Source organism: Capricornis sumatraensis, chromosome 9 (genome assembly GCF_032405125.1).
Source record: "Capricornis sumatraensis isolate serow.1 chromosome 9, serow.2, whole genome shotgun sequence".
Lineage (NCBI taxonomy): Eukaryota > Metazoa > Chordata > Mammalia > Artiodactyla > Bovidae > Capricornis > Capricornis sumatraensis.
Window position 1 is genome coordinate 65,775,602 of NC_091077.1, and position 25,610 is coordinate 65,801,211.

At 39.8% G+C, this 25,610-nt stretch overlaps 1 protein-coding gene and 1 pseudogene across 4 annotated transcripts in view; both read left to right on the plus strand.

Moving 5' to 3' along the window:
- MRPL22 (mitochondrial ribosomal protein L22) overlaps positions 1 to 25,610 on the plus strand; it is a 40,473-nt gene that overhangs the window by 9,091 nt on the left and 5,772 nt on the right. For 2 of the 4 annotated variants that reach the window (XM_068980874.1, XM_068980877.1), the window contains 4 exons: positions 16,994 to 17,129; positions 22,527 to 22,592; positions 23,397 to 23,474; positions 24,928 to 24,997. In XM_068980874.1, coding sequence (XP_068836975.1) covers positions 16,994 to 17,129; positions 22,527 to 22,592; positions 23,397 to 23,474; positions 24,928 to 24,997 — 350 coding nt within the window. The remainder of the gene's footprint in view (positions 1 to 16,993; positions 17,130 to 22,526; positions 22,593 to 23,396; positions 23,475 to 24,927; positions 24,998 to 25,610) is intronic. The other 2 variants (XM_068980875.1, XM_068980876.1) reach the window with 2 other exon arrangements.
- On the plus strand, positions 2,632 to 12,507 carry LOC138085525 (PITH domain-containing protein 1 pseudogene; annotated as a pseudogene).

The following is a 25,610-nucleotide window of genomic DNA, read 5'->3' on the forward strand; positions in this document are numbered from 1 at the left end:
GCTGGTAAGTATGTAGATTAGGTGATGGGAGCTTGTAGATGTTCTCTTCTGATTGTTTATCTCAGTGAAGAAGCACAGTTATTAGCTGAGACTGAGGATGAGGGAGGGGATACTGGAGGTTTAATTAGCAAGGAAGAGACATAAAGTGTGAAGATAGGAAGATACCAAGACCAACGTTGGTTTCACTTTTTTTTGTTTGCTAAATTCCTGTTTCCTTGATTGCTTGTCCTTGATTTTCACACAGCAAAATTATATTGAGTTAGGAGAATTTACAGGGCTTCCCTGATTGCTCAGCAGTAAAGAAACTACCTGTAATGCAGGAGACACAGATTCGATCTCTGGGTCAGGAAGATCCCCTGGAAGCGGGCATGGGAACCCACTCTAGTATTTTTGCCTGGAGAATCCCATGAACTGAGGAGCCTGGTGGGTTACAGTCCATAGGGTCTCAAAGAGACATGACTGAAGTGACTTAGCATGCACGCATGCCTGAGAATATATATATACGTATATCAGTTCAGTTCAGTCGCTCAGTCGTGTCTGACTCTTTGCGACCCCATGAATCGCAGCACGCCAGGCCTCCCTGTCCATCACCATCTCCCGGAGTTCACTCAGACTCACGTCCATCAAGTCCGTGATGCCATCCAGCCATCTCATCCTCTGTCGTCCCCTTCTCCTCCTGCCCCCAATCTCTCCCAGCATCAGAGTCTTTTCCAATGAGTCAACTCTTTGCATGAGGTGTCCAAAGTACTGGAGCTTCAGCTTTAGCATCATTCCTTCCAAAGAAATCCCAGGGTTGATCTCCTTCAGAAAAGGGACCCTCAAGAGTCTTCTCCAACATCACAGTTCAAAAGCATCAATTCTTCGGCGCTCAGCCTTCTTCACAGTCCAACTCTCACATCCATACATGACCACAGGAAAAACTATAGCCTTGACTAGGTGGACCTTAGTCGGCAAAGTAATGTCTCTCCTCTTGAATATACTATCTAGGTTGGTCTTCTTCCAAGGAGTAAGCGTCTTTTAATTTCATGGCTGCAGTCACCATCTGCAGTGATTTTGGAGCCCAGAAAAATAAAGTCTGACACTGTTTCTACTGTTTGCCCATCTATTTCCCATGAAGTGATGGGACCGGATGCCATGATCTTCGTTTTCTGAATGTTGAGCTTTAAGCCAACTTTTTCACTCTCTGACTTTCATCAAGAGGCTTTTTAGCTCCTCTTCACTGTCTGCCATAAGGGTGGTGTCATCTTCATATCTGAGGTTATTGATATTTCTCCCGGCAGTCTTGATTCCAGCTTGTGTTTCTTCCAGTCCAGCGTTTCTCATGATGTACTCTGCATTTAAGTTAAATAAGCAGGGTGACAATATACAGCCTTGACGTACTCCTTTTCCTATTTGGAACCAGTCTGTTGTTCCATGTCCAGTTCTAACTGTTGCTTCCTGACCTGCATACAGATTTCTCAAGATGCAGGTCAGGTGGTCTGGTATTCCCGTCTCTTTCAGAATTTTCCACAGTTTATTGTGATCCACACAGTCATAGGCTTTGGCATAGTCAATAAAGCAGAAATCAATGTTTTTCTGGAACTCTCTTGCTTTTTCCATGATCCAGCAGATGTTGGCAATTTGATCTCTGGTTCCTCTGCCTTTTCTAAAACCAGCTTGAACATCAGGGAGTTCACGGTTCATGTATTGCTGAAGCCTGGCTTGGAGAATTTTGAGCATTACTTTACTAGCAAGTGAGATGAGTGCAATTGTGCAGTAGTTTGAGCATTCTTTTGCATTGCCTTTCTTTGGAATTGGAATGAAAACGGACCTTTTCCAGTCCTGTGGCCACTGCTGAGTTTTCCAAACTTGCTGGCATATTGAGTGCAGTGCTTTCACAGCATCATCTTTCAGGATTTGAAACAGCTCAACTGTTATATATCACTTCAGCCCTTTTAGATTTTAATTGAGTCAGGAGGGAGTATGTTCTTTTATTCAGTCTCAACTGTGGAATTAATTTGATGTTATCTGAAGTAAATTGGGAACAAAGAATTTTTTGCCTTGTTGCATCTGATAACATGATTCTCTTAAGACTGAGCTGGAGGCCAGTATTATCTTCATTTGGGACTTGGGTATACCTTGTATTAAATTTCTAAATAAACTTTGAGTAACAAAGAGGAAGTATTCATTCTGTCAAATTGTGACTTTATAAAGTTTCAGATACTCTTATTATCTGATTTAACTCTTAATCCTGAAATTTGGCTTGGATCTGCTACTTTTCAGTGCTGAGCTACTTTTCAATTGCAAATGACTATGGGCAGGATTTGAAAAGTGCTACTTAAACTTAATCCTTGAGTATTGGTAGATACAGAACACCAGAATGATGAGAGTAGGGAAATTCATATGCTAGTTCCAGGATACCATCCACTTTCTGCTTGAATTCTGGCAGTCTCACTGTACTGTGGGAACCTGCGTGTATATTTTGCATATGAACACTCTAGACTGGTGGTTCTTGCCTACCTTCCTTCACTGAAGTTACAGAGATACAGTGAAGGTAAAGGGATATGGGTTTCCTAGTAAATGAAAAGATATAGTTGAAAGGTCGGGCAAGGTCGGGCATGTTGAGGCATGCATGCCCAGGCATGTCGGGACATGTCCCGGCAGAGTGCCGCAGACAAGCCCCGGAGGCGGGCCGACAACCAAAGCCGTCCAATCAGGAGCCGACACGGAGCCCTTGGACACCAATCACCGCTGAGCCCGCGCTTTCTTCCTTATATGGGTGCCCAGCCCAGGCTATAAAACCCTTCCCCACCCCTCATACCTCGCAGACTCCCTTTGCTTCGCAGACTCCCTTCGCTTCCTTGCTCACCCGCCCCCCTGGAGTTCTGCCCGAGAGCGACCGCCCAATAAAGGCCCTGATCAACGGTCCATAGGGGTGGCTCTTTCTTCCCGCGGCGTTTCTTACAATAGTAAATATCAGTAGTGATATATGAATTTCCAAGTGATAAAAGTTGATCCTGGTTGCCTTTCAGTTTTGTTTTTTAAAAAGAAGCCAAGCCATTCATATTTCTGAAATCCTGCTGTTAGGCATGAGATTAGAGAAGATTAAGGTTAATTTGACTAACTTAGGGCCCATGAATCACAGCTTCATAGAAACAAATTTGACCATGATTATAAACATGAGAGAAGGTTTGAAATTTTGTAATGTAAAGCTTACAGTTCCAAGTGTTTTTTTTAATCTGCAAAGTGTTTATTTATTTGATTATTGAGAACAGAAGAGATGAATTGTTCAGAGGGCCTGATTAAAAATTAATACTAGCTACTGGTGTATATCATGTGGTAAACTTTGTGGGGTGTTGTATGTTAATTATTTATCTACTGCCAACAGAATGAAGTAGGCATTGTTCTTCTCATTCTAAAAGTAATAATATCTAAAATTTATTGAGCCTCATTAATGTGTCAGATTAAATATTTTACTTCAAATATCTCATTTGAGCTCCTTAAGAAGTCCATGGGCTTCCCTGGTAGCTCAGCTGGTACAGAGTCCATCTGCAATGCAGGAGACCCTGGTTTGATTTCCTAGGTCAGAGGATCTCATGGAAATGGGATAGGCCACCCACTCCAGTATTCTTGGGCTTCCCTCGTGACTCAGCTGGTAAAGAATCTGCCTGCTGTGCGGGAGACCTGAGTTCAATACCTGGGTTGGGAAGATCCCCTGGAGAAGGGAATAGGCTACCCACTCCAGTATTCTGGCCAGGATAATTCCATGGACTGTACAGCCAACGGGGTTGCAAAGAGTTGGACACGACTGAGCGACTTTCACTTTCAAGAAACCTCTGAGGGGGTCTTCCCTGGTGGTCCAGTGGTTAGGACTCTGTGCTTCCACTGCAGGGGGTGTGGGTTCAACACCTGGTTGGGGAACTAAGATGCCGCGTGCTGCACAGTGCAGCCAAAACAAAGCCTATGAGATAATTATTATTCTCATTTTACTGATGAGAAAACAGGCCTCGAAAGGTATGTCACTTCCCCAGTGCCATTCCCCTAGGATTAAAGTTAGGATTTAGATCCAGGTCTGCTGGATTCTATAGTCTCTGCCCTCATCACCTGGCTCATAATTTTATTAGAAAATTCTGTCCTCTAACATCATGTGTCCTAGTTTTGTGCATTTCAGTTAAAATAGTGGAACCTGAAGGTGGATGGCAAAGGTACAGATTTTGTTAGGTATTTCGACGGCACTGATCAGTGAACTTGAGGTAGAGTAGGAGAAATGAGCCACTAGAAGAATACATTTTTAAAATTCTTTAGCCTGAATGGTTTGAGAATTAAAAGCAGAGACTTTACCAAGTATATAATCTAATTGCATATATTGTGTGAGGGTCTGCCAGTATACAACAACTTTGAATATTTAAGTGTAGTTTAAATTTTCACTCAGTATGAATGTGCCAGATACTGTCCTTGGTGCTGAAATACAAAGAATGTCAGTCTTGCCCTTGAGATGCTCAAATTGATATACTTACTGCAGGAACTCATTGTTTTGCAGTCATCTTATTAATAGTTCAGGAGTAATCCAACTTGTACAGCTGGCAAGAACAAAGTATTAATATTAAGGCAATGGTCGGGGGGGGTTGGTTATCTCAAGGAATCAGGTTCACGTTGAGGTGCTCAGTGCTTCACATTGAGGTGACATTTGAGCTGGGACTTAAAACAGGACATGCATTTCATTTAGGAGATAGTGAGGGAAGAGAGAACAATATGAGCAAAAGTGTAAAGATAAAGAAGTGTGTGGCTTTTACAGGGAACAGAATGTCTGTGCCTTAAGGTTAATAGGCTACGATGGTCAGCTTGGGGTTAGAATATGAGAGGCCTTTTATGTCTTATTGAGGAGTTTGGACTATATTCTGAGCAGTACGGAAGCACCAAAGTTTGTTGTTATTTGGATATATCCAGATGTAAGGAAAGGTAGACAATATGATGATCCCACATGAACCCATCATCCAACTCCAGCACTTCTTAACTCATGGCCTTTCTTGCTTTATCTTTGGTCCTTGCTTCCCCCCATCATATTTTGAAACAAATCCCAGATAGTTTGTCATTTCATCAATAAATATTTCACCGTGTATCTTATTTAAAAGTATTGAATGTCCAGGTAATGTTCAAATTTCCAGTGGTTAAATAACTTTTATACTTTTAAAGTTATAGTAGTCCACACTTAAGAAATTCCTTTAGCATTTCTTATTTCTTGTAAGGTCAGTTTAATGGTGAGGAACCCCTTTAGCTTTTGCTTGTCTAGAAAACTCCTTTAGTTCTTTTTTTTTTTTTCTCTTGAACCAATTGTCTACATATATGTATTTCAGTCAGTTTTTTTCTTTGCTTTTGTTTTTAATTGGAGGACAGCTGCTTTACAATATTGTATTGGCCTCTGCCATACAACAAAGTGAATCAGTCATAAGTATACATCTGTCCCCTCACTCACCACCCACCCCCCATCCCACCCCTCTAGGTTGTCAGAGTGCCTTGTTGAGCTCCCTGTGTGACACAGCAACTTCTCCTTAGCTGTTCTACACATGATAATATACATATTTCATTGCTACTCTCTCAGTTCGTCCCACCCTCGCCTTCTCCCACTGTGTCCAAAAGTCCATTCTCTATGTCTGCATCTCTGTTCCTGCCCTGAAAATAGCTTAATCAGTACCATTTTTCTAGATTCCATATGTATGTGTTAATATATGATACTTATTTTTCTCTTTCTGACTTTCTTCACTTTGTATAATAGGTTCTGTGTTCATCTACATCATTAGAACTGATTCAACTGCGTTCCTTTTTTATGGGTGAATAATATTCCATTGTATGTATGTACCACAACCTCTTTATCCGTTCACCTGTTGATGGATATCTAGGTTGCTTCTGTATCCTAGATACTGTAAATAGTGGTACAATGAACATTGGGTTACATGTGTCTTTTTCAGTTATGGTTTCCTCATGGTGTATGCCCAGTAGTGGGATTGCTGGGTCATATGGTAATTTTATTCATAGTTTTTTAAGGAATCTCCATACTGTTCTCCACAGTGGCTCTATCAGTTTACATTCCCACCAGCAGTGCAAGAGGATTCCCTTTTTTTCCACACCTTCTCCAGCATTTATTGTTTGTTGTTTGATGATGGCCATTCTGACTGGTGTGAGGTGATACCTCATTTCCTTTTCTCTAGTAATGAATGATGTTGAACATCTCTCCATGTGTTTGTTGACCATTTGTATGTCTTCTTTGGAGAAATGCCTCTGTAGTTCTCACACCCATTTTTTGATTGGGTTGTTTGTTTTTCTGGTATTGAGCAGCATCAACTGCTTATATATTTTGGAGATTAATCCTTTCTCAATTGTTTCACAGGCATTTATTCCCTCCCATTCTGTCTTTTTCTGTCTTGTTTATAGTTTGTTTTGCTGTGCAGAAGCTTTTAAATTTAATTAGGTCCCACTGTTTATTTTTATTTCCATTACTCTGGGAGGTGAGTCAAAGAGGTTATTGCTGTGATTTATGTCAAAGAATGTACTGCCTCTGTTTTCCTCTAAGAGTTTTATAGTGTCTGGCCTTACGTTTAGGTCTTTAATCCAGTTTGAGTTTATTTTTGTGTATGGTGTAAGAAAGTGTTCTAGTTTCATTCTTTTACATGTGGTTGACCAGTTTTCCCAGCACTACTTATTGAAGAGGCTCTCTTTTCTCCACTGTATATTCTTGCCTCCCGTGTCAAAGATAAGGTACCCATAGGTATGTATATTTATCTCTGGACTTTCTATTTTGTTCCGTTGATCTGTATTTCTGTTTTTGTGCCAATACCATAATGTCTTGACTGACTGTAGCTTTGTAGTATAGTCTGAGATCAGGATGGTTGATTCCTCCAGCTCCCTTCTTATTTGTCTAGTTTGCTTTGGGTATTTGGAGCCTTTTGTGTTTTCATACAAATAGTGAACTTTTTGGTTCTGGTTCTGTGAAACGTGCTTTTGGTAATTTGGTAGGGATTGCATTGACTCTGTAGCTTGCTTTGGATAGTATACTTGTTTCACAGTATTGATTCTTCGAGTCCAGTGATACAGTGCGTCTCTCCATCTGTCTGTGTCGTCTTTGATTTCTTTCATCAGTGTCTTACAGTTTTCTGCATACAGGTCTTTTGTCTCCTTAGGTAGGTTTATTCCTTGGAATTTTATTCTTTTTGTTTCAGTGGTGGATGGGATTGTTTCCTTAGTTTCTCTTCCTGATTTTTTTGTTGTTAGTGTATAGGAATGCGAGGGATTTCTCTCTTAATTTTGTATCCTGCAACTTTGCTGTAAATTCATTGATTAGCTCTAGTAATTTTCTGGTGGCTCCTTTAGGGTTTTCTATGTGTAGAATCATATCATCTGCAAACAGTGAGACTTTTGCTTCCTCTTTTGCAATCTGGATTCATTTAATTTCTTTTTCTTCTCTGATTGCTGTGGCTAAAACTTCTGAAGCTATATTGAATAGTAGTGGTAAGAGTGAGCACCCTTGTCTTGTTCTTGATCTTAGAGGAAATAGTTTCAGTTTTTCACCATTAAGAAAAATGTTTGCTTGGAGTTTGTCATATATAGCCTTTATTATGTAGAGGTAGGTTCCTGCTATGCCCATTTTATGGTGTCTTTCCTTCAATTCTGAGTGGTAACTTCACCAGATAGAGTATTCTTGGTTTATTCTTTTTGTTTTTGTTGCTCTGCTTGGGTGAGTTCTACTGCCTTTCCTTAAAGTTGACAGATTCTTCCTTCTGCCTCATTGAATTTGTTGTTGATGTTCCTCAAGTGTATTTTTCAGTGCAATAATTCTTCAGCTCTGTGACTGCTGCTGCTTTCCTGGTAGTTCAGCTGGTAAAGAATCCACCAGTGCAGGAGACCCCGGTTCGATCCCTGGGTCGGGAAGATTCCCTGGACAGGGGAAAGGGTATCCACGCTGGTATTCTGGCCTAGAGAAATACACGGACTGTATATTTTCTTATATTTTCCACTTTTTGTTGAAGTTTTCACTCTTTTCATCCATTTGTCTTCCCAGTTCAGTGGGCATCTTGATGACCGTTAATTTGAACTCTTTATTAGGTAAATTACTTATCTCTGTTTCCTTAAGAATTTTTTGTTTTTATCTTGTTAACTCACTTGGAGCATATTCATCTGTGCCTTCATTTCACTTGACTCTCTGTGTTGGTTTCTCTACAGTAGAAGAAACAGCCACTTCTCCCAGTCTTGAAGGAGTGGCCTCATGTAGGAGGTGAAGCTTTTCATTCATCCCTGCCACAGCTTTTGTTTGTCTTTCACACTTCTGTGTTTGCACAAGTGGCAAATGGCTCCCGTTTGTTGAGGTTGTGCCGAGAATAGTGTTCCAAAGAGGAGGATTTCAGCACCTAGATTCAATCTGACTGGAAGCTAGACCCTCAGGCAGCAAACTTATAAGTATGCAAATATATTCAGTTCTGGGGGGCCACAAAGGTAAGCCCTTTTGGCCCCCAGAGCCAGGAGATCTGTCCTCTGGGCAGCAGTTGCAAAAATCAGGATACACCCTCCAGATGAGTAGATACGCTTCTTTTTGGGAAGATACTGGTAAGCTGGAGTAAGGCAGAGAAAAAGAGCTCCAAGCTGATATCTAGAGCTTACATTATTTTTTGTTTTGTTTTGTTTCTTGGCTGCACTGCAAGGCATGTAGGATTTTAGTTCCCCAACCAAAGATTAAACCTGTGCCTCCTGCATTGGAAGCACGAGGTCTTAACCACTGGACAACCAGCGAAGACCCCAGCCTGCATTCTTGAGAGCTGCTTCATAGGCTACTAAATGTGTTGCAGACTTGAGGCTTCCCACTCAAAAGTTCCAGGACTGCAGTGTGGTCTCCTTCATAGAAAGACTGAGCAGTGTGCCTTGGTCTGCTGTCTGTGCAGTCACCTGAGGATGGTAGCCTGCCATGAACCATCCTTCCCCAGTGGCCGCAGTCCCATGAGACCCAGAACACAAGCCCCTCTGGTCATGAGGGCCAGGGGACCAAGGGGGATCCCTTGGATGTCAGCTGCAGAAGCTATACCAGACGTGTGTAAAGCTCCCCTCCAGAGACACTGGTGCTTTGTAGCCTGGCGGAGGATGAGTGCTAAGATAGTGTCTACAACCTCCCCACCACCAACCCCAACTTTGGAAAGGATTACAGTCAGCTCCTTGATATGTATTGTTTGCTTAGAAGCCTGCCTCCAGGCCAGTTAGGATGGTTAGCTAATAGGCCTCCTTCATAGAAAGACCTCAAAGATCTGTTGCCTCTTGCTGTGTCCCATGGGTGGCAACTGTTTAAGAACTCTTTCTCCATTGGTTACATTCCTGGGGGACCCACAAGTAAGTTTAAGCCTCTGATTACCAGAGCCAAGTGATGTAGAAGTGTCCCCTGGCAGCAGTCATAAAATTCATGGTGCCAGACAGGGTTCTGAGCTCTTTGGGCGACACCTATTACTACAGTTCCATGTGAACCGGAACGCAAGCTCCTCTGACCTCCAGAGCCAGACAGTCAAGAGTTATCTCCTGGGTGGCAGCTGCAAAAGTTGGGGTACCAGATGCATATAAAGGCTGTCTTCTGGGAGATAGATACTGGTTCTCTGGAGCATGGTAAAGGAGAGAGCAAAGATGGTGCCTACCAGTCTCCTTCCCTGGAGAGCGTTGCAGCAGGCTCCTTAATGTGTGTGTTAACTTGCCTCTCAGGCTTAGGGTTGGTTTGTTTGTTTGTTTAAATTTACTTTTGGCTGTACCACATGGTTTGTGGGATCTTAGTTCCCTGACCAGAGATTGAGCCTCTTGACCCTCTGCAGTGAGACCTCGGTTGTAACCGTGGTACTGCTGGGGAAATCCCCAGGCTGAAGTTTTAATGTAAACAGGTGAGCCTCCTTTACTCTTAAGTGCGGAAATGGCTGCTTCTGAGCTGAGCATTGGGGTGGGTGAGTTTCTGAGTGTGACTCTTTAAGAGGTGTTTCTCTGATTGTCTCCGGCTTGTGGGTTGTGGGCCGTGAGCTCAATTGGTTTTCAAAATTAGGTGTTTTGGGGGTTCATCTCTCAAGTGTGTGTCTTAAAAGTTGCAGTGCCAGATGTGGAGTTTGAACCCTTTGTTCTCAGAGAGAAGCTCTGAGTGTTGAGTTCCCTCTCAGTTATGGGTTGTCATGGTGGGTGTGGGGTTTATGACAAGATTGTGAGCCATCCTTTCCTACTGCTGTGATATAGTTTTCTTCCTGTGTACCTGATGTGTTGTTGTCATCCAGCCAGCCTTTAGTTTTTTTTTTTAAGAGAAAATTGTTCCATATGTAGCTGTAGACTCAGTGTGTCTGTGGCAGGAGGTATAGGAGATTAAATAATATGCTGCTGAATAACCAATGAGTCAAAGAAGAAGTCAGAAAATACCTTAAGAAAAATGGAAATGTAATATACCAGAGTTTGTGGGATGCAGCAAAAGCAGCTCTAAGAGGGAAATTCACAGCAACAAATGCTTACCTCAAGAAAAAAAAAATCTCAAGAAACAGCATAACTCTGCACTTCTAGGATCTAGAAGAACAAATGAAGCCCAAGGTTAGTAGTCAGAAAGAAGGAAATAATAAAAATTAAAGCAGAAACAAATGAACTAGACATTAAAAAGACAAGAGAAAATACTGATAACTAAGAGCTAATTCTTTGAAAAGATTAAAAAAAAAAAATCCCCCAAACCTGACAAACCTTTAGGTAGACTCAACAAGAAAAGAGAGAGAGGACTTTATTATATAACATCAGAAATGAAAAGAAGAACTGTGACAGTGATACCACAGAAATACAAAGGATCTTAAGAGACTACTATGGGACTGCCCTGGTGGTCCAGTGGTTAAGACTCTGCCTACCATTGCAGTGGATACAGGCTTGATCCCTGGTTCAGAGGGGTCCAACGTGCCGCAGGGCAGCTGAGCCCATGCACTGCAACAACTGCAGCCTGCGTGCCCAGAGCCCGAGAGAGGCCCCCACAGTGAGAAGGCCACGCACTGCAGCTGATGAGCAGGCCCCATGTGCCGCAACTAGAGAAGGCCCGTGCACAGCAGTGAGGGCGCAGTGCAGCCAAAATAAATAAATAACTTGAAAAACACTGAAAAAAAGGAGACTACTATGAATAATTACATGCCAGCAAATTGGACAACTTAGAAGAAATGAATAAATTCCTGGAAACATATAACCTAAGGCTGAGTTGAATCTGTGTGTGTGTGCTCAGTCATGTTGGACTCTGCGACCCTGTGGACTGTAGCCCACCAGGCTTTCCTCCATGGAATTTTTCAGGCAAGAATACTGGAGTGGATTGCTGTTTCCTCCTACAGGGGATCTTCCCAACCTAGGGATTGAGCCTGCGTCTCTTGTGTCTCCTGGTTTGGCAGGCGGATTCTTTACCAAGCCCAGTGCCACCTGGGAAGCATAAGGCTGAATCATAATGAAATAGAAAATCTGAGCAAACTGATTACTAGCAAGGAGACTGAATTAGTAATCAGAAACTCCAACAAACAAAAGTCCAGGAGCAAAAAAAAAAAAACAAGTCCAGGACCAGATGGCTTCCCTGGTAAATTCTACCACACATTCAAAGAAGAATTAAAATTAGTCCTTCTCAAACTCTCCCCCCAAATAGAACAGGGCAGAATTCTTCCAAACACATTTTATGAGGCCAGCATTATCCTGATACCAAAACCAAGTAATGTGCCATATACAAAAAATTACAGGCCAGTATCCCTGGTGACCACAGATGCAAAACCCTCAACAAGTTCTTAGCAAACTAAATTCACCAATACATTAAAAGGATCATAGAGGAGTGGTGGGGAGCGGCGGCAGCAGCAGGCCGAGGGGATGCACGGGCAGTGGCGGCGCCGTGTCGCATGGTCACAGTGGGGGCGGCTGCTGCTGCGCCGCCAAACGGGAGGAGCCTCCCGAGCAGCGTGGCCTGACCTTCGGCCTGTACCTGGCCTGTACCTGCTCTTTGACTTGGAGCAGTCGCAGTGCCTCAAGGAGAGCCGTGAGGGCAGCGGCCACGGTGTCTTTAGGCCATGGGAGGAGCTGACTGACCGCTCCAAGTTTGTTGAAAGTGATGCAGATGAAGAGCTTATGTTTAATATTCCATTTACAGGCAAAGTCAAGCTCAAGGGCATCATTATAATGGGAGAAGATGATGACTCACACCCTTCTGAGATGAGACTGTGCAGGAACATTCCACAGATGTCCTTTGATGATAGAGACAGGGAGCCAGATCAGACCTTTAGTCTGAACCGGGATCTTACAGGGGAATTGGAGTATGCTACAAAAATTTCTCATTTTTCAAATATCTGTCATCTCTCAATTCATATTTCAAAAAACTTTGGAGCTGATACCACAAAGGTCTTTTATATTGGCCTGAGAGGAGAACGGACTGAGCTTTGCTCACATGAGGTCACCATCTGTAGTTATGAAGCATGAGCCAATCCAGCTGACCACAGGGTCCATCAGGTAACCCCACAGAAACACTTTATTTCCTAAGGTCTGGCTAAGACTCCCACAGAGGCATTGTGTCATTGAAGAAGTATGACATCCTGTTGGGAAGGACAAAGAGAGATGGGGCTCCAAAGAGAGTTGGCTGCCACAGCCTCTGCCAAGCTTTGTCTTTGGGGCTTGCTGCAGAAACCTGGCCTATGGAAGATACCACACCCCCAGGAAGGGTTGTGTGGTTGCCAGGGAACAATCGTGGTTCTCTAGGGCCCTACAGAAATCGGGTCTTGGGCTGGTCAGTATCTAGCAGCCATGGATGATGCCTGCCTTCCCAGTTTATGTGGCCATGGGACCCCAAGTGTCTTGTTGCTTTGTGGCAGGATTATTTTATGACTTGTTTTTTAAAATGGAAACTATTCCTGGGCTGCGGTAAACTTTTTGAAGCCTCAGCATTGTGTTTGTATTAACCATCAGGGGGGTCTGTAACTAGAAATACTTGTCCCTGCTTGCTCCTTCTCCCTGTCATCTTTCAACATTCTTGTCAAGTTGCCCAGCTTGGGCTTGTCTGTCATGCACCAGTGTCCCATGTTATAGCTTGAAGAGCAGGAATCTCCTGATGTTGCTTAATAGCTTGAGAGGGTCCTTTTTTCCTGTTGCCCAGGTAAGCGGTCTGAGGAGAGCATGGCATTGTTTCTGTGTTTGTGGGTAGCCTGATTGGGGTAAGATGGAACTTTGATATGCTTCCCTTTGGGATATCCTTAATGTTTATCAGCTTCTAACTAGTGTTGTAAGCCCAGTGGCAGAATTTGGAGATCTTGCTTCTTCTGTTCATGGCTTTTTATTCACTGTGACTAATAAGCTTCCTAATAAATCCTTGCCAGACTTAAAAAAAAAAAAGGTCATAGACCATGATTAAGTGGGATTTATTCTAAAAATGTATTCAATACTTTCCAATTCCAGAAATGGTTCAACACATGCAAGCCAGTTAATGCAATTCACCACATTAACAAAATGAAAGATTAAAAAAAATCATATGATCATCTCAGTATGGACGTACAAAAAAAGCATTTGACAAAATTCAGTATTCATTTATGATAAAAACTTTCAGTATCCATTTTTGATAAAAAGCAAGCATTGAGTGAACATACCTGAACATCATAAAAGCCATATATGTCAAGTCCACAGCTAGCGTCATACTCAATGGTGAAAAGCTAAAAACTTTTAAGGTCAGGAACAAAGATGATGATATACATATACTCTAACCACTTATATTCAAAATGATATTAGAAGTTCTAGCTGCAGAAATTAGACAAGAAAAGAAATGTATCCAAATTGGAAAGGAAGAAGTAAAACTCTATTTACAGATAACATGATAGAACCCTAAAGACTCAAAAAAAACTATTGAAAGTAAATGAATTCAGGAAAGTTGCAGGATACAAAATTAATACACAAAAACTTGTTTATACTAATAATGAACTATCAGGTAATCAAGTAACCCATTTACAGTTTCATCAAAAAGAATAAAATATCTAAAAATGAATTTAACCAAGGAGATGAAAGACTTGTATATTAAAAACTATAAGACATTAATGAAAGAAATTGAAGACGATAGAAATAAATGCAAAGATATTTTGTGTTCATGGATTGGAAGAATTAATACTGTTAAATGACCATACCACTCAGAGCAGTCTACAGACTCAGTGCAGTCCCTATCAAAATGTCAGTGGCAGGGCTTCTTTGGTGGCTCACTGGCAAATGATCCACCTCCCAGTGCAGGAGACACGGGTTCGATCCCTGACCTGGGAAGATCCCTTGTGCCGTGGAGTGACTAAGCCTGTGCGCCACAAGTATTGAGTCTGTGCTCTGGAGCCTGGGAGCTGCAACTGCTGGGCCCACGTGTCCTAGGGCCTGTGCTTCACAACAAGGGAAGCCGCCGCGATGAGAAGCCTGTGCACCACAACTGGAGAGTAGCCCACTTATAACAAAAGCCCATGTAGCACTGAAGACCCAGCCCAGCCAAAAATAAATAAAACTAAAAAGAATTTTTCAGTGGCGTTTTCTCACAGAAATGGAACACTTTTAAAAGTTGCATGGACCCTCCAAACTCCAATAACAAAAGCAATCTTGAGAAAGAAGAGCAAAGCTAAAGGCATCATGCTACCTGATTACAAAGCTGTGGTAATCAGAACAGTATGATATTGATATAGAAATGGACACATAGATCAATGGAACAGAATAGAGAGCCCAGAAATAAACCCACAAATATTTTGTCAATATTGGGGAAAAGATAGTCTCTATTGGACAGCCATATGCAAAAGAATGAAATTGGATCCTATCTTACACCATACTCCAAAATTAAGTGGGTTAAAGACTTGAATGTATGACCTGAAACCATAAAACTCCTAGAAGAAAGCAGGCAGTAAGCTCCTTGACCTAGGTCTTGGCAATAATGTTTTTTAATCTGACACCAAAAGCAGTAACAAAAATAAACAAGTAGGGCCTTATTAAACTAAAAAACTTCTCATAGGAAATCAGCGACATAATGAAAAGGCAGCTGTAGGTAATATATCTGATAAAGGGCTAATGTCTAAAGTATACAACAAACTCATATAACTAAATAGCAAAGAGACCCCAATCAAATCAAAAACTGAGATCTGAATAGCTATTTTTCCAAGGAAGACATGCCAGTGACCAACAGGAACATGAAAAGATACTCAGTATCATAAATCATCAGAGAAATGCAAATCCAGACCATGGTGAAATACTACTTCACACTTGTTAGTGTGGCAGGGATTTGTAGAAAAGGGAAACCTTGTGCACTTTTGGTGGGAACGTAACTTGGTGGAGCCACTGTGGAAAACGGTATGGAGGTTCCTCAAAAAATTTAAAATGAGCTACCATGTCAGCTAGCAATTCTACTTCTGAAGAAAATAAAAGCACTGCTTTGAAAAGATGTATACACACTCTTATCCATTGCTGTGTTACAGTAGCCAGGATATGGGAACAACCTCAGTGTCCATCAGTGGATGAATAGGTAAAGAGATTGTGATATATATAAATACATAAACACACACACAGAGGTATTAATCAGCTGTAAAAAAGAATGAAGTTTTGCTATTTGTGACAAGGACGAACCTGGAGGGTAGTGTGATAAGTGAAATAAGTCAATCAAAGAAAGACTAATACATTTGATTTCTCTTGTATGTGGAATCTAAAAAACAAAACAAAAATAAAACTAGGCTCATAGATACAGAGAACAGATTGATAGTTGCAGGAGGCTGCAACCTCTTGGGTTGAGGGGTGGGAAAAATGGACAAATTGGTTTTTTTCGTTTGTTTTGCCGTTTTTTAGTTTAAATACATTGAATCAAACTTTCAAAAAAAGTCCACTCGTTAACATTTTTCTTAGTTCTCATAATCTGTGTGTAGGTTCTTTATTCAGCTCCTTTTTAAAAACTCTCCTTGTGATTTGTGTGTTGAAGAAAGTGGGCTGTTGGTGTCACAGACTTAAGTACAGCTCGGATTTTGTTGAGCGCATCCCCTTCATGTTGTTTAACAGGTGTCCCCGTCTCTGTCTTTTCTGTATTGACTCAAGATTAATTCAGGTTTGTTTTTGGCAGAAAGACTACTTCATAGATGGTGGGTGGTGTCTTTTTACATCAGCAGGCATATAAATCCACCTTTATGCATTAATTTCTTAGGCATTACAAAATGATGTTATTTGTCTTGATTTTTCAACAAAGTTGAGGAATTCTTCAGATCATGTCAGGGATCTGCTGTGTCTTTAAATCTGTTTTAGGACTGAGATGACTTACAGTAGCGAATCAGTAGTCACTGGCCACCGTAAAAAGGAATGAAATTTTGCCGTTTGCAACAATGTGGATGAACTTCAGTTAAATTATTATCTTTAGTGAAATAAGTGAGACTGAGAAAGACAAATATTGTGCAACATATGTTGAATCTAAACTGTAAAACAAGCTAGTGAATATAACAAAGAAGAAACAGACTCACAGATGTAGAAAACTGATGGTTATCAGTGGAAAGAGGGAAAGGGGGGAGGGAAAACAGGGGTAGGAGGTTAAGTACAAGCTACTATGTATAAAGTCAGTAAGCTACAAGGGTATATTGTGCAACAGGGAATATAGCCAACATTTTATAATAACTATAAATGGAATGTAACCTTTAAAAATTGTGACTCATTATGTTGTACACCTGAAACTTACATAATGTTGTATATTATATATATATGATGAGAAAGTCCCTAAAAAAATAAGTGTTTATTGGTCAGTAAGGATAAGATATCTTGGGCATTATAATATGTTTATTATTTGACTTAATGTGAGTTACTGACTTTTCACTCTTCTTAGCATTCAGTACACTACAAGCTCTTTGTGGTATTTTATGTAATAGCACTCTCTGTTAACAAATATGTCCAGAATGTTCCCACTTGTTATCCTTAAATAGTTTCCATCAAAATGGAGCTGATGTGGTTCAGAAAATAGATGTGGAGAAGATTCTAAGTGTCTGTTGCTTTACAGGCTTTTTTCATCTCACAGCATTTTACCTCAATCACATATCCACACAAGTGCTTCTCTTGAAATATCTCGAAAATGGGAGAAGAAGAATAAAATTGTTTATCCTCCACAACTGCCTGGAGAACCTCGGAGACCAGCTGTAAGTTTGTGGGTATAACTGATCTCTTCATTTTGATAAAGCACTCTTACTCTTGTGTAGCTATGCCGGGGTCCAGCCCCCGTGGATCCAGGGAATTCGAAGGTGGGGATGGAGTTGGCGTCTTTGGAAAAATACATATTTAATCACAGATATAGAGAGATTAAAAATGGATAGTGTAGTAGGAAGATTAGTGGAGAAAAAGAGGCTGAATAACTTGGATTACGTGGAATAGCATCCATGCTCCAGACGGGAATTCAGCCAGAAAAACGGGAGCAAGAAAGAAGCGACATGGGGGAATCAGTCTTTCTGGAAACTGATCCGATTTCTTTATTTTTGGGTTTGCTTATATACCTTTTGTTACACATAGGGATGAATACAGAGTCACGTGGGAGTCAGCAGTCCTGACCTTTATAAAAATCAGGTGCTTCACATAAATGTATAAAAAAGGTACATCATCTTCTGGCCATGAGTGAGACCTGCTGACATTTTATGATCCTTTCTTTCTGATAACCAAAAAACTTATTTCTTCCAAGGGTGTTTTTTCTTAAACCAGGCACCACCCTCCAAATAAAGTTACATTCCTATAGGGTGAGGGTGTGGTGAGTTACAATCAAGAAAGGAATTTATTTAACCCAAGGTTAACATGATTAGTCTTAAAGGTTAATACTTATTTCTCCTATATGCTTAAAGGTTAATACTTATTTCTCCTATATGCTAGTTATATTCATTATAAGGGCAGGGAATATGGAGATTTAGCAGCAAACATCAGCCCAGCAAATGAAAATCCTTTTACCAATGCTCCCCTTAAGATCTATTTAGTCTTAAGATATGATAAAGTTACATTTTTACATAGCAAGGACACAGTGATTTATAACGAAGTACAGTGATCTATTACAAAAGAGAAAATCCATTAACTCAAAAAGTCTAGTATTGCTAACATCAAACTACTATATTTCCTTTGCTATATTCCAAATACATTGATTAATATATTCCCAGGTGCCTAAGGATATGGAGGCCTGGCGGCAGTCATTGACTCAACAAGAAGAAACAGTCCTAGAAAAGACTCTCAAAATACTCCGAAAGTCTCTGTGCTGTTTATGGTTAAGAGGTAGTAAACAATCATGTGGCAGGAGTATGGATAATGCTGTCACACAAGCTAGTCTGTCAGCAGAGAGATTTGACCTGAGACATTGTTGTCCCACTCAGAGCAGGGAATTAGCAGCAATTATTGACACAACAAATGAAAAAACCCTTCACCAATATAATTCCTAACCAACACACTATGCTAATAATTTCTAACTCCCCAAAAGAATTTGCCTTTAATAAGTCTAAAACATCTCATGCCTCTCAGGTTGGGAGGCTGTAAACAATCACATGTGGCCGGACGAACCTATACAGGTGGGCTAGATAACCTTCAGAGGAGTCCGTAAGCTGAAACACTCTTGTCACGCCCAGGAATTTTTATTGCCTTGGAGCTGCACGTTTACTCCTTCTCCAAGAGAAACGGTTATGGAGGAGAGCCCCCCGTAAAGTCAGAGGTGTAGGTGAGAGCATAAAACAGACTCTGGTTTTGGGGTTAGATGCTTGGGAACAGGGGGTTTCCTGAGGCTTGATCACGCCTTTTCGTATGCCAAGCCTCCTTCCTCATGACCTTTGCCATGGGCGGAGTTCCTCATGCTGGCTCCTGGCATAGCTAGCAGTGATTTAGTATTCCATATTAAGAAAAAAATTACAGCAATTTTCTTGATCTTTTCATTGATACAGAAAATATTCTAGGTTTATCTTTTTGATAGTTAAAAAGATTGTTTCTTATCTATTTGCTTCTTATTTATTTTGTTTCTTTATTTATTTGCTTATCCAGAAGCGCTCCTGGATGGGCTTCCCTGGTGGCTCAAATGGTAAAGAATCTAACTGCAATGCAGGAGAACTGGGGGTTGAATCCCTGACTCAGGGAAGATCCCCTGGAGAAGGGAATGGCAACCCACCCCAGTATTCTTGCCTGGAGAATTCCATGGAGAGAGGAGCTTGGTGGGCTACAGTCCAGTGGGTTGCAAAGAGTTGGACAAGACTGAGCGACTTTCACTTTTTTCACTATAAATACCTTGCTTACTAACAGGGAACAGTTTGCTCACCTAGCCACATAGTTTACACACTGTGTCATTATTTGCAGTGTTCCTTAGTATTTTCAGTCTGCTAGCTGCAAACATTTAGAAAGTTAGTATTACCTCTTGTTTAAAAGAGGGCCAGATAATACTTAACCATTCTATCTCATTCTGTTCTTCAGCATTTGGAATATGTAGTTAAATAATAGTAGATGGGCAATGAATAAATCCTATAGCAGTAACTTAAAATGAATGTCACCAGTTTAGACCACTCCTTTATTTTTAAGAGTGTCTTCCTAATTTAGCTAGTACAAATATCCAAACAATGTAGGCTCCTGTAGATACTATCTTACATGTGACTTCATCCTGGTAAAGACAGTCAGAAATTAAAGGCTTTTAAAAATATATATACATATAAAATAGTCATACCTTGTTAAATTGAGCTTGACTTTTTATGTGTTTCTGAAGAAAGCTAAGTTAAATAAATTAGTAGTGAAACTGTATCAAAACTGTTTGAACAGTCACTTCTATGAGAGGCATGTTTTTAATATGTGGATTAATTGACATACTGATCATATGTCATTCTTATGAGTCATTAATGTGGATCCTCTATTAGGTGACATTTTTTGTTGCTGTTTGTGTCATTATATGCATTTAAAAATAAACTTCTTTACAAGTTACTAATTTAGACATTTCATAATTTAGACTTATACTTTATTTGAATAGCTGTTTTGGACATTATATTCTAATGTAACTTTACCTAATTTTACTGTGTAGGTTAATTAATAGCCATTATGTTTAACCAGGCCTTCTGACCTCCAAATTTGCCACTTTATCTATTTGCCATGGTAGGTTTATTTACTGAGACTTAATCTGGTTTACCTTTAGAAAGTGCCCTTATACAGTGCACCTGCCTCAAGCAAACGTTGAGCTTTTTAGTTTTAGAAGACGATGGTTGAATAACTTTCACCTTTTCTGGTAAACATTTGATTCCTTTTTTCCCAGTGTTTTGCCAGGATTACGGTGTCTTTTTTTTTTTTTTTTTAATATTTGAAGATGATTATATACAATTCAGGTTTAACGATATCTCACCATGGGAAACCAAGAGTTGAAAGGTTTCTATAGAAAAGATTTTGTTGAGTATTAATTTTGCAGATTAATATTATCAGTCATGACAGTTCTTTCCTCTCCTGTGCTCCCCAGGACAGATTATTGCTGAAAATGTAATTAGACTGTTGCTACACTTTTCAGCCTGTCAGCTTCTACTGCAACAGAATTGAAATCTGCTACATATTGAAAGACGGCCACTTGAGACTAACTGGTGTTTCTAAGTCATTTGTAAACTTCTAGCTGGGCTCAGAATGTTAAAAAGTTCTGCGGTTTCTCTGCTGTTACTTGCCTTGAATTGCCTTGAAATCGTTTTTCTGATTTTTAAGTGGCAGTGTGGTGTAGTAGTAGAAAGAGTGTGGGTTTTAGAGTCACGAGGAGAACTTTAAAGATAGACCTGCCAGACATTGTATTAAGCCCTTCACATACTTCCCTGGGTGGCACTAGCTTTGTCTCTTACAAGCTTTGCTATCTTGGACAAGTCACTTGATTTCTCTGATTTTCATTTTGTAAAAGATTTATAAAATGTTTTCTCTCCCAACTCATAGAGTTAGATCATATGAAATAAAGGGCTTGAAAAATGCTTTATGAACTATAAATTGTGTAATGGATGATTGATTAAAAAATTCGGTGGGATAAAGCTACCTTCTATAAATCAGTTCAGTTCAGTCGCTCAGTCATGTCCGACTTTTTGTGACCCCATGAATCGCAGCATGCCAGGCCTCCCTGTCTATCACCAACTCCCGGAGTTCACTCAGACTCGCTTCCATCGAGTCAGTGATGCCATCCAGCCATCTCATCCTCGGTTGTCCCCTTTCCAATCCCTCCCAGCATCAGAGTCTTTTCCAATGAGTCATCTCTTCGCATGAGGTGGCCAAAGTACTGGAGTTTTAGCTTTTAGCATCATTCCTTCCAAAGAAATCCCAGGGCTGATCTCCTTCAGAATGGACTGGCTGGATCTCCTTGCAGTCCAAGGGACTCTCAAGAGTCTTCTCCAACACCACAGTTCAAAAACATCAATTCTTCGGCGCTCAGCCTTCTTCACAGTCCAGTTCTCACATCCATACATGACTACTGGAAAAACCATAGCCTTGACTAGATGGACCTTAGTCGGCAAAGTAATGTCTCTGCCTTTGAATATGCTATCTAGGTTGGTCATAACTTTTCTTCCAAGGAGTAAGCGTCTTTTAATTTCATGGCTGCAGTCACCATCTGCAGTGATTTTGGAGCCCCCCAAAATAAAAACCGAATATTTACTAAGATCTTACCATGTGCTAGGCACTGTATAGTACTTGGTTCACATAGGTTAGTTTATTTAATCCTTATTGTAGTTTTAGGTGTTAGGTACTATTGTTTTCATTTTAAAGAAGAGACTTAGCCAGAAACTGGTGAAGGGCCTCGGGCTCTGTAGTTGGTAAATGGTAGAGTGGGAATTCAGACCCCGGTAGTTTGATTCTAGAACCTATGCTCTTCTTCTAGAACCTGTGCTCTTCACCAGACACCCGCAGTATTGGTTTTCTTACAAAAGTAGCTGTTTCATCCGTTTTTCCATTGTTTTCCTCACTAACAAGAAACTTATTTTCTTTTTGTATGCTTTGTTCTTTTAGCCAGCTAAATGTTTTTAAAATACTTTCATTTAAGGCTTTTACTATTCATCTGTATAGAAGCATTGCAGATATTGTCATGAACTAGCCATTTTGCAGTTTATTTCTCCCTTAGTAATCTTTATGACAGTGAGACTTTGGAAAAATATAGCTTTAAATAGGGAAAAAACAGTCTCCATATTCTTGATAATGTTTTTATTTCTAATGGCAGTATTTCATTAGGCATTAGAAAGTAAAAACTTTATTAATACTGTGTTACTGTCATTTTCGGAGAAGGCAATGGCACCCCACTCCAGTACTCTTGCCTGGAAAATCCCATGGATGGAGGAGCGTAGGCTGCAGTCCATGGGGTCACTAAGAGTCAAGACACGACTGAGCGACTTCACTTTCACTTTTCACTCTCAGACGTTGGAGAAGGAAATGGCAACCCACTCCAGTGTTCTTGCTTGGAGAATCCCAGGGACGGCAGAGCCTGGTGGGCTGCCGTCTATGGGGTCGCACAGAATCGGGCACAACTGAAGTGACTTAGCAGCAACTGTCATTTTGATAGGCTTGTTTAATTTTGTTTTTTTCCTGTTTGTAAGGAAATCTACCATTGTCGAAGACAAATAAAGTACAGCAAAGACAAGATGTGGTATTTGGCAAAATTGGTAAGCTAAAGTGACTGTTACCATATAATACTTTGGGAAAGAAGGTTCGAATTTTATCCTAGTATTTGAAAAAAACCAAAAACCGAAAAAAAACTTGCCTTGTTTTCTCTAAAAAGTGAGGAATATAATTACATTTTCAGACATTTGGTAGGTAATCCAAAAATGATAGCTCAGAAATTAGTGATTTTGTTCAGTTTTTACCTCCTGAGAATCTCAATCATGTTAGATTCATAGATATTTAGAACAAAGGCATCAAGAACCTGGCTACAGTTAGAAAATCTAGGAAGCAAACTTACATATCTGTAAAAGCTGATTGAACCTGTTTCAAAACTGTTGCCTTTTAAGTTTTTTACCCAGAAAATAAAATTTATGTAGGAGAGAAACCAAAAGCAGCAAGTACATGTATAATAATACATTTATTCTGTAGGAAAAAGATGCCTTTTATGCCTGCTAGCATCCTTGCCAACCTATGATCTTTCTTTGTCATGTCTGCTCTCTTTTATTATTAAAACTATTAAAATCCAGGTTAGTGGTTGAAATTTTTAAGTTTGATTTTAACTTAAAGAGAGTGATGGTGTACCTTCTCAAACGTGTATTTTTCTCCTTTGCATTTATTAGCTATTTTTATTTTTTAAGAAAAAAATTTTCCCTAATTTTACTGAGATGTAATTAACATGTAACTTGTTAGCTATTTTTAGAAGTTATTTGGATTATGTAAGGCTTTTACTTTTCACTGAAGTGGCAATACTGACTTTGTAAACCAATTTATTTATTTTCTTTTTGTCTATTACCCTTTAATTCTAGATACGAGGAATGTCAATTGACCAGGCTCTGGCTCAATTGGAATTCAGTGACAAAAAAGGAGCCCAGATAATTAAAGAGGTAAACTAAGATTGGTGGGGAAAGAGCACATAGTTGTCTCGCAGATGTTAGTAAGCTTTGCCTAAATCTGGAATTAGCTCATTTAAGTGCAGAGTTTATATTATACAGATTCAGGGTACTCAGTTTTATTAATGTTCTTATACGTTAGGGATGTTCTATGCTTTAAGTATTCTTTTTCCTGAGATGCTTTTATTTGTACCACAAAGTCATTTATATACATCTTATTTTAAATTATTGGGTCTTGATACATTATTTTAGAAGAATTTTTGTCAATTCCACACCTGAGAGCTTGGGATTTTATAACTAATTGAGTGGAAAAAGCACTGGACTGGAACTCTGGTGACTTGGTCTTATCTTTTCTCTGACAATTTCTGTTGTGACTATGGGCAAGGCACTTGTCTAGTTCCATTTTTCTTATTTGTAAGAAAGACCTCTCTAGCTCTAAATGTAGCTGATTCACTTGGTGCAAATATACTGTTGGTATTTATGCTGACTCATTCTAGGCACATGAGTGTTTTGTTTCAGAAAGCTGAGTTGAGGACATCTGGGGAAATCAGCATTACTTCAGTTAATTTTCACATTAAGTCAGATCTTTTAATTTAGTAGTTGAATAGCTGAGATTGTTGGATTCAGACTTCTGAGAGGCTCTCTTGTAATGCCTCTTATTTATTTCCATTCAGAATGCAATTACTAAGTATCTGTTGTGTACCCAGCTTTGTACTACATTCTTCCTCTTTAAAGGACAAAAAGATCTGCTTTCTGTTATTTCTGACAACTACTGTCCTGTTTTAAGAAATGTGTTCTGGAGAAAGTTAATTCAAAATATTTATGGAGTATAAATTTAATAATTCTTTTTTTGTTTGTTTTGTTGTTATTTTTTGGCTGTGCCATCTGGCATATGGGAATCTTAGTTCCCTGACCAGGGATAGAACCCGAGTCCCCTGCATTGAAAGCTTGGGGTCTTAACCACTGGACCACCAGGGAAATCCCTAAACTTAATAATTCTTAAAGGAAATTTTCAAGTATGATTTTCTCTATTTGTCTGATGTTGTTAATGGTTATTTTGCATCCAAAGTTTAAGAATTTTCAGTAAGATTTAGCTCTTGAGCTTCTTGAACTTTTTGACAAAGTCTGTGACTCAAAGACATAATGCTCATTACCAGGGTTTCTGCTGCTAGTACTGTTATCTCCTCCTTTACAGCTTACACATTCCATTTAAAACTTAGCAGTATCGACTGTGTTCTTTGCATTTGCAATTCTTGTCTGAGGAAGGAAACTCACTGTATCCATTCTCCTTAGTACTGTTATCATTTGATATTCTCTTTTTAAAATTGACTATAATAGGAAAGCATGTGATTAGCAGTCATGTAGAGATAACAACAAGAAATGAGAAATTTAATTCTGTTCTAGTTCAAGGTCAGCCATATGAATGCCTTTCTTTTCCTTGTTAAAGGTTCTCTTAGAAGCACAAGATATGGCAGTAAGAGACCACAATGTGGAATTCAGATCCAATTTATATATAGGTAAGATCTCTAATATTCTTAGCTTTGGAAAGTGTCTTCTAGTAGTGGTGCCAAGTTCTTCACCTAATAACAGTCTTTGATATCTAAATACTTTGGACTATGTTTACCATTGGAAATTGCTGGTAATAGCTTATTTTTCAGTCTCCAACATGTGAATGTTAAGTCTGTTGTAATGGTCCTAACTGCTTTATTTTTACTTGTTCTCTAATGAGACTGAGATCATGAAATCTATTGCTGATAGTTATTAAATAATGGATATCAAGATGATACGTAGAGTGGTCCTTTACTCATAATAAGAATGTAGCTGATTTTTTAAAAAATGAATTCTTTTTCAACTCGAAAGAGATATATAAAGGATCACAGTGGACTTAGACAGTCTTTATAGATAATGTGCCATGCCAGGCGCCTCATCCATAGAGGTATCCTGTAAGTTAGCCCTCCTAGTACCAGAATGGAAAATCATCTGTTGAATTACAAAAGCCAGAGGACCTTCAAAGACTTAGTGACCCAGATGTGTTGGTTCCTCTCTGTTCTTAACATCCTAAAGCATTAGCTCTGGTTTTGTAGGCTTGTCTCACATCTATTTAATGGAAGTGAAAATGTTTTGGAAGGC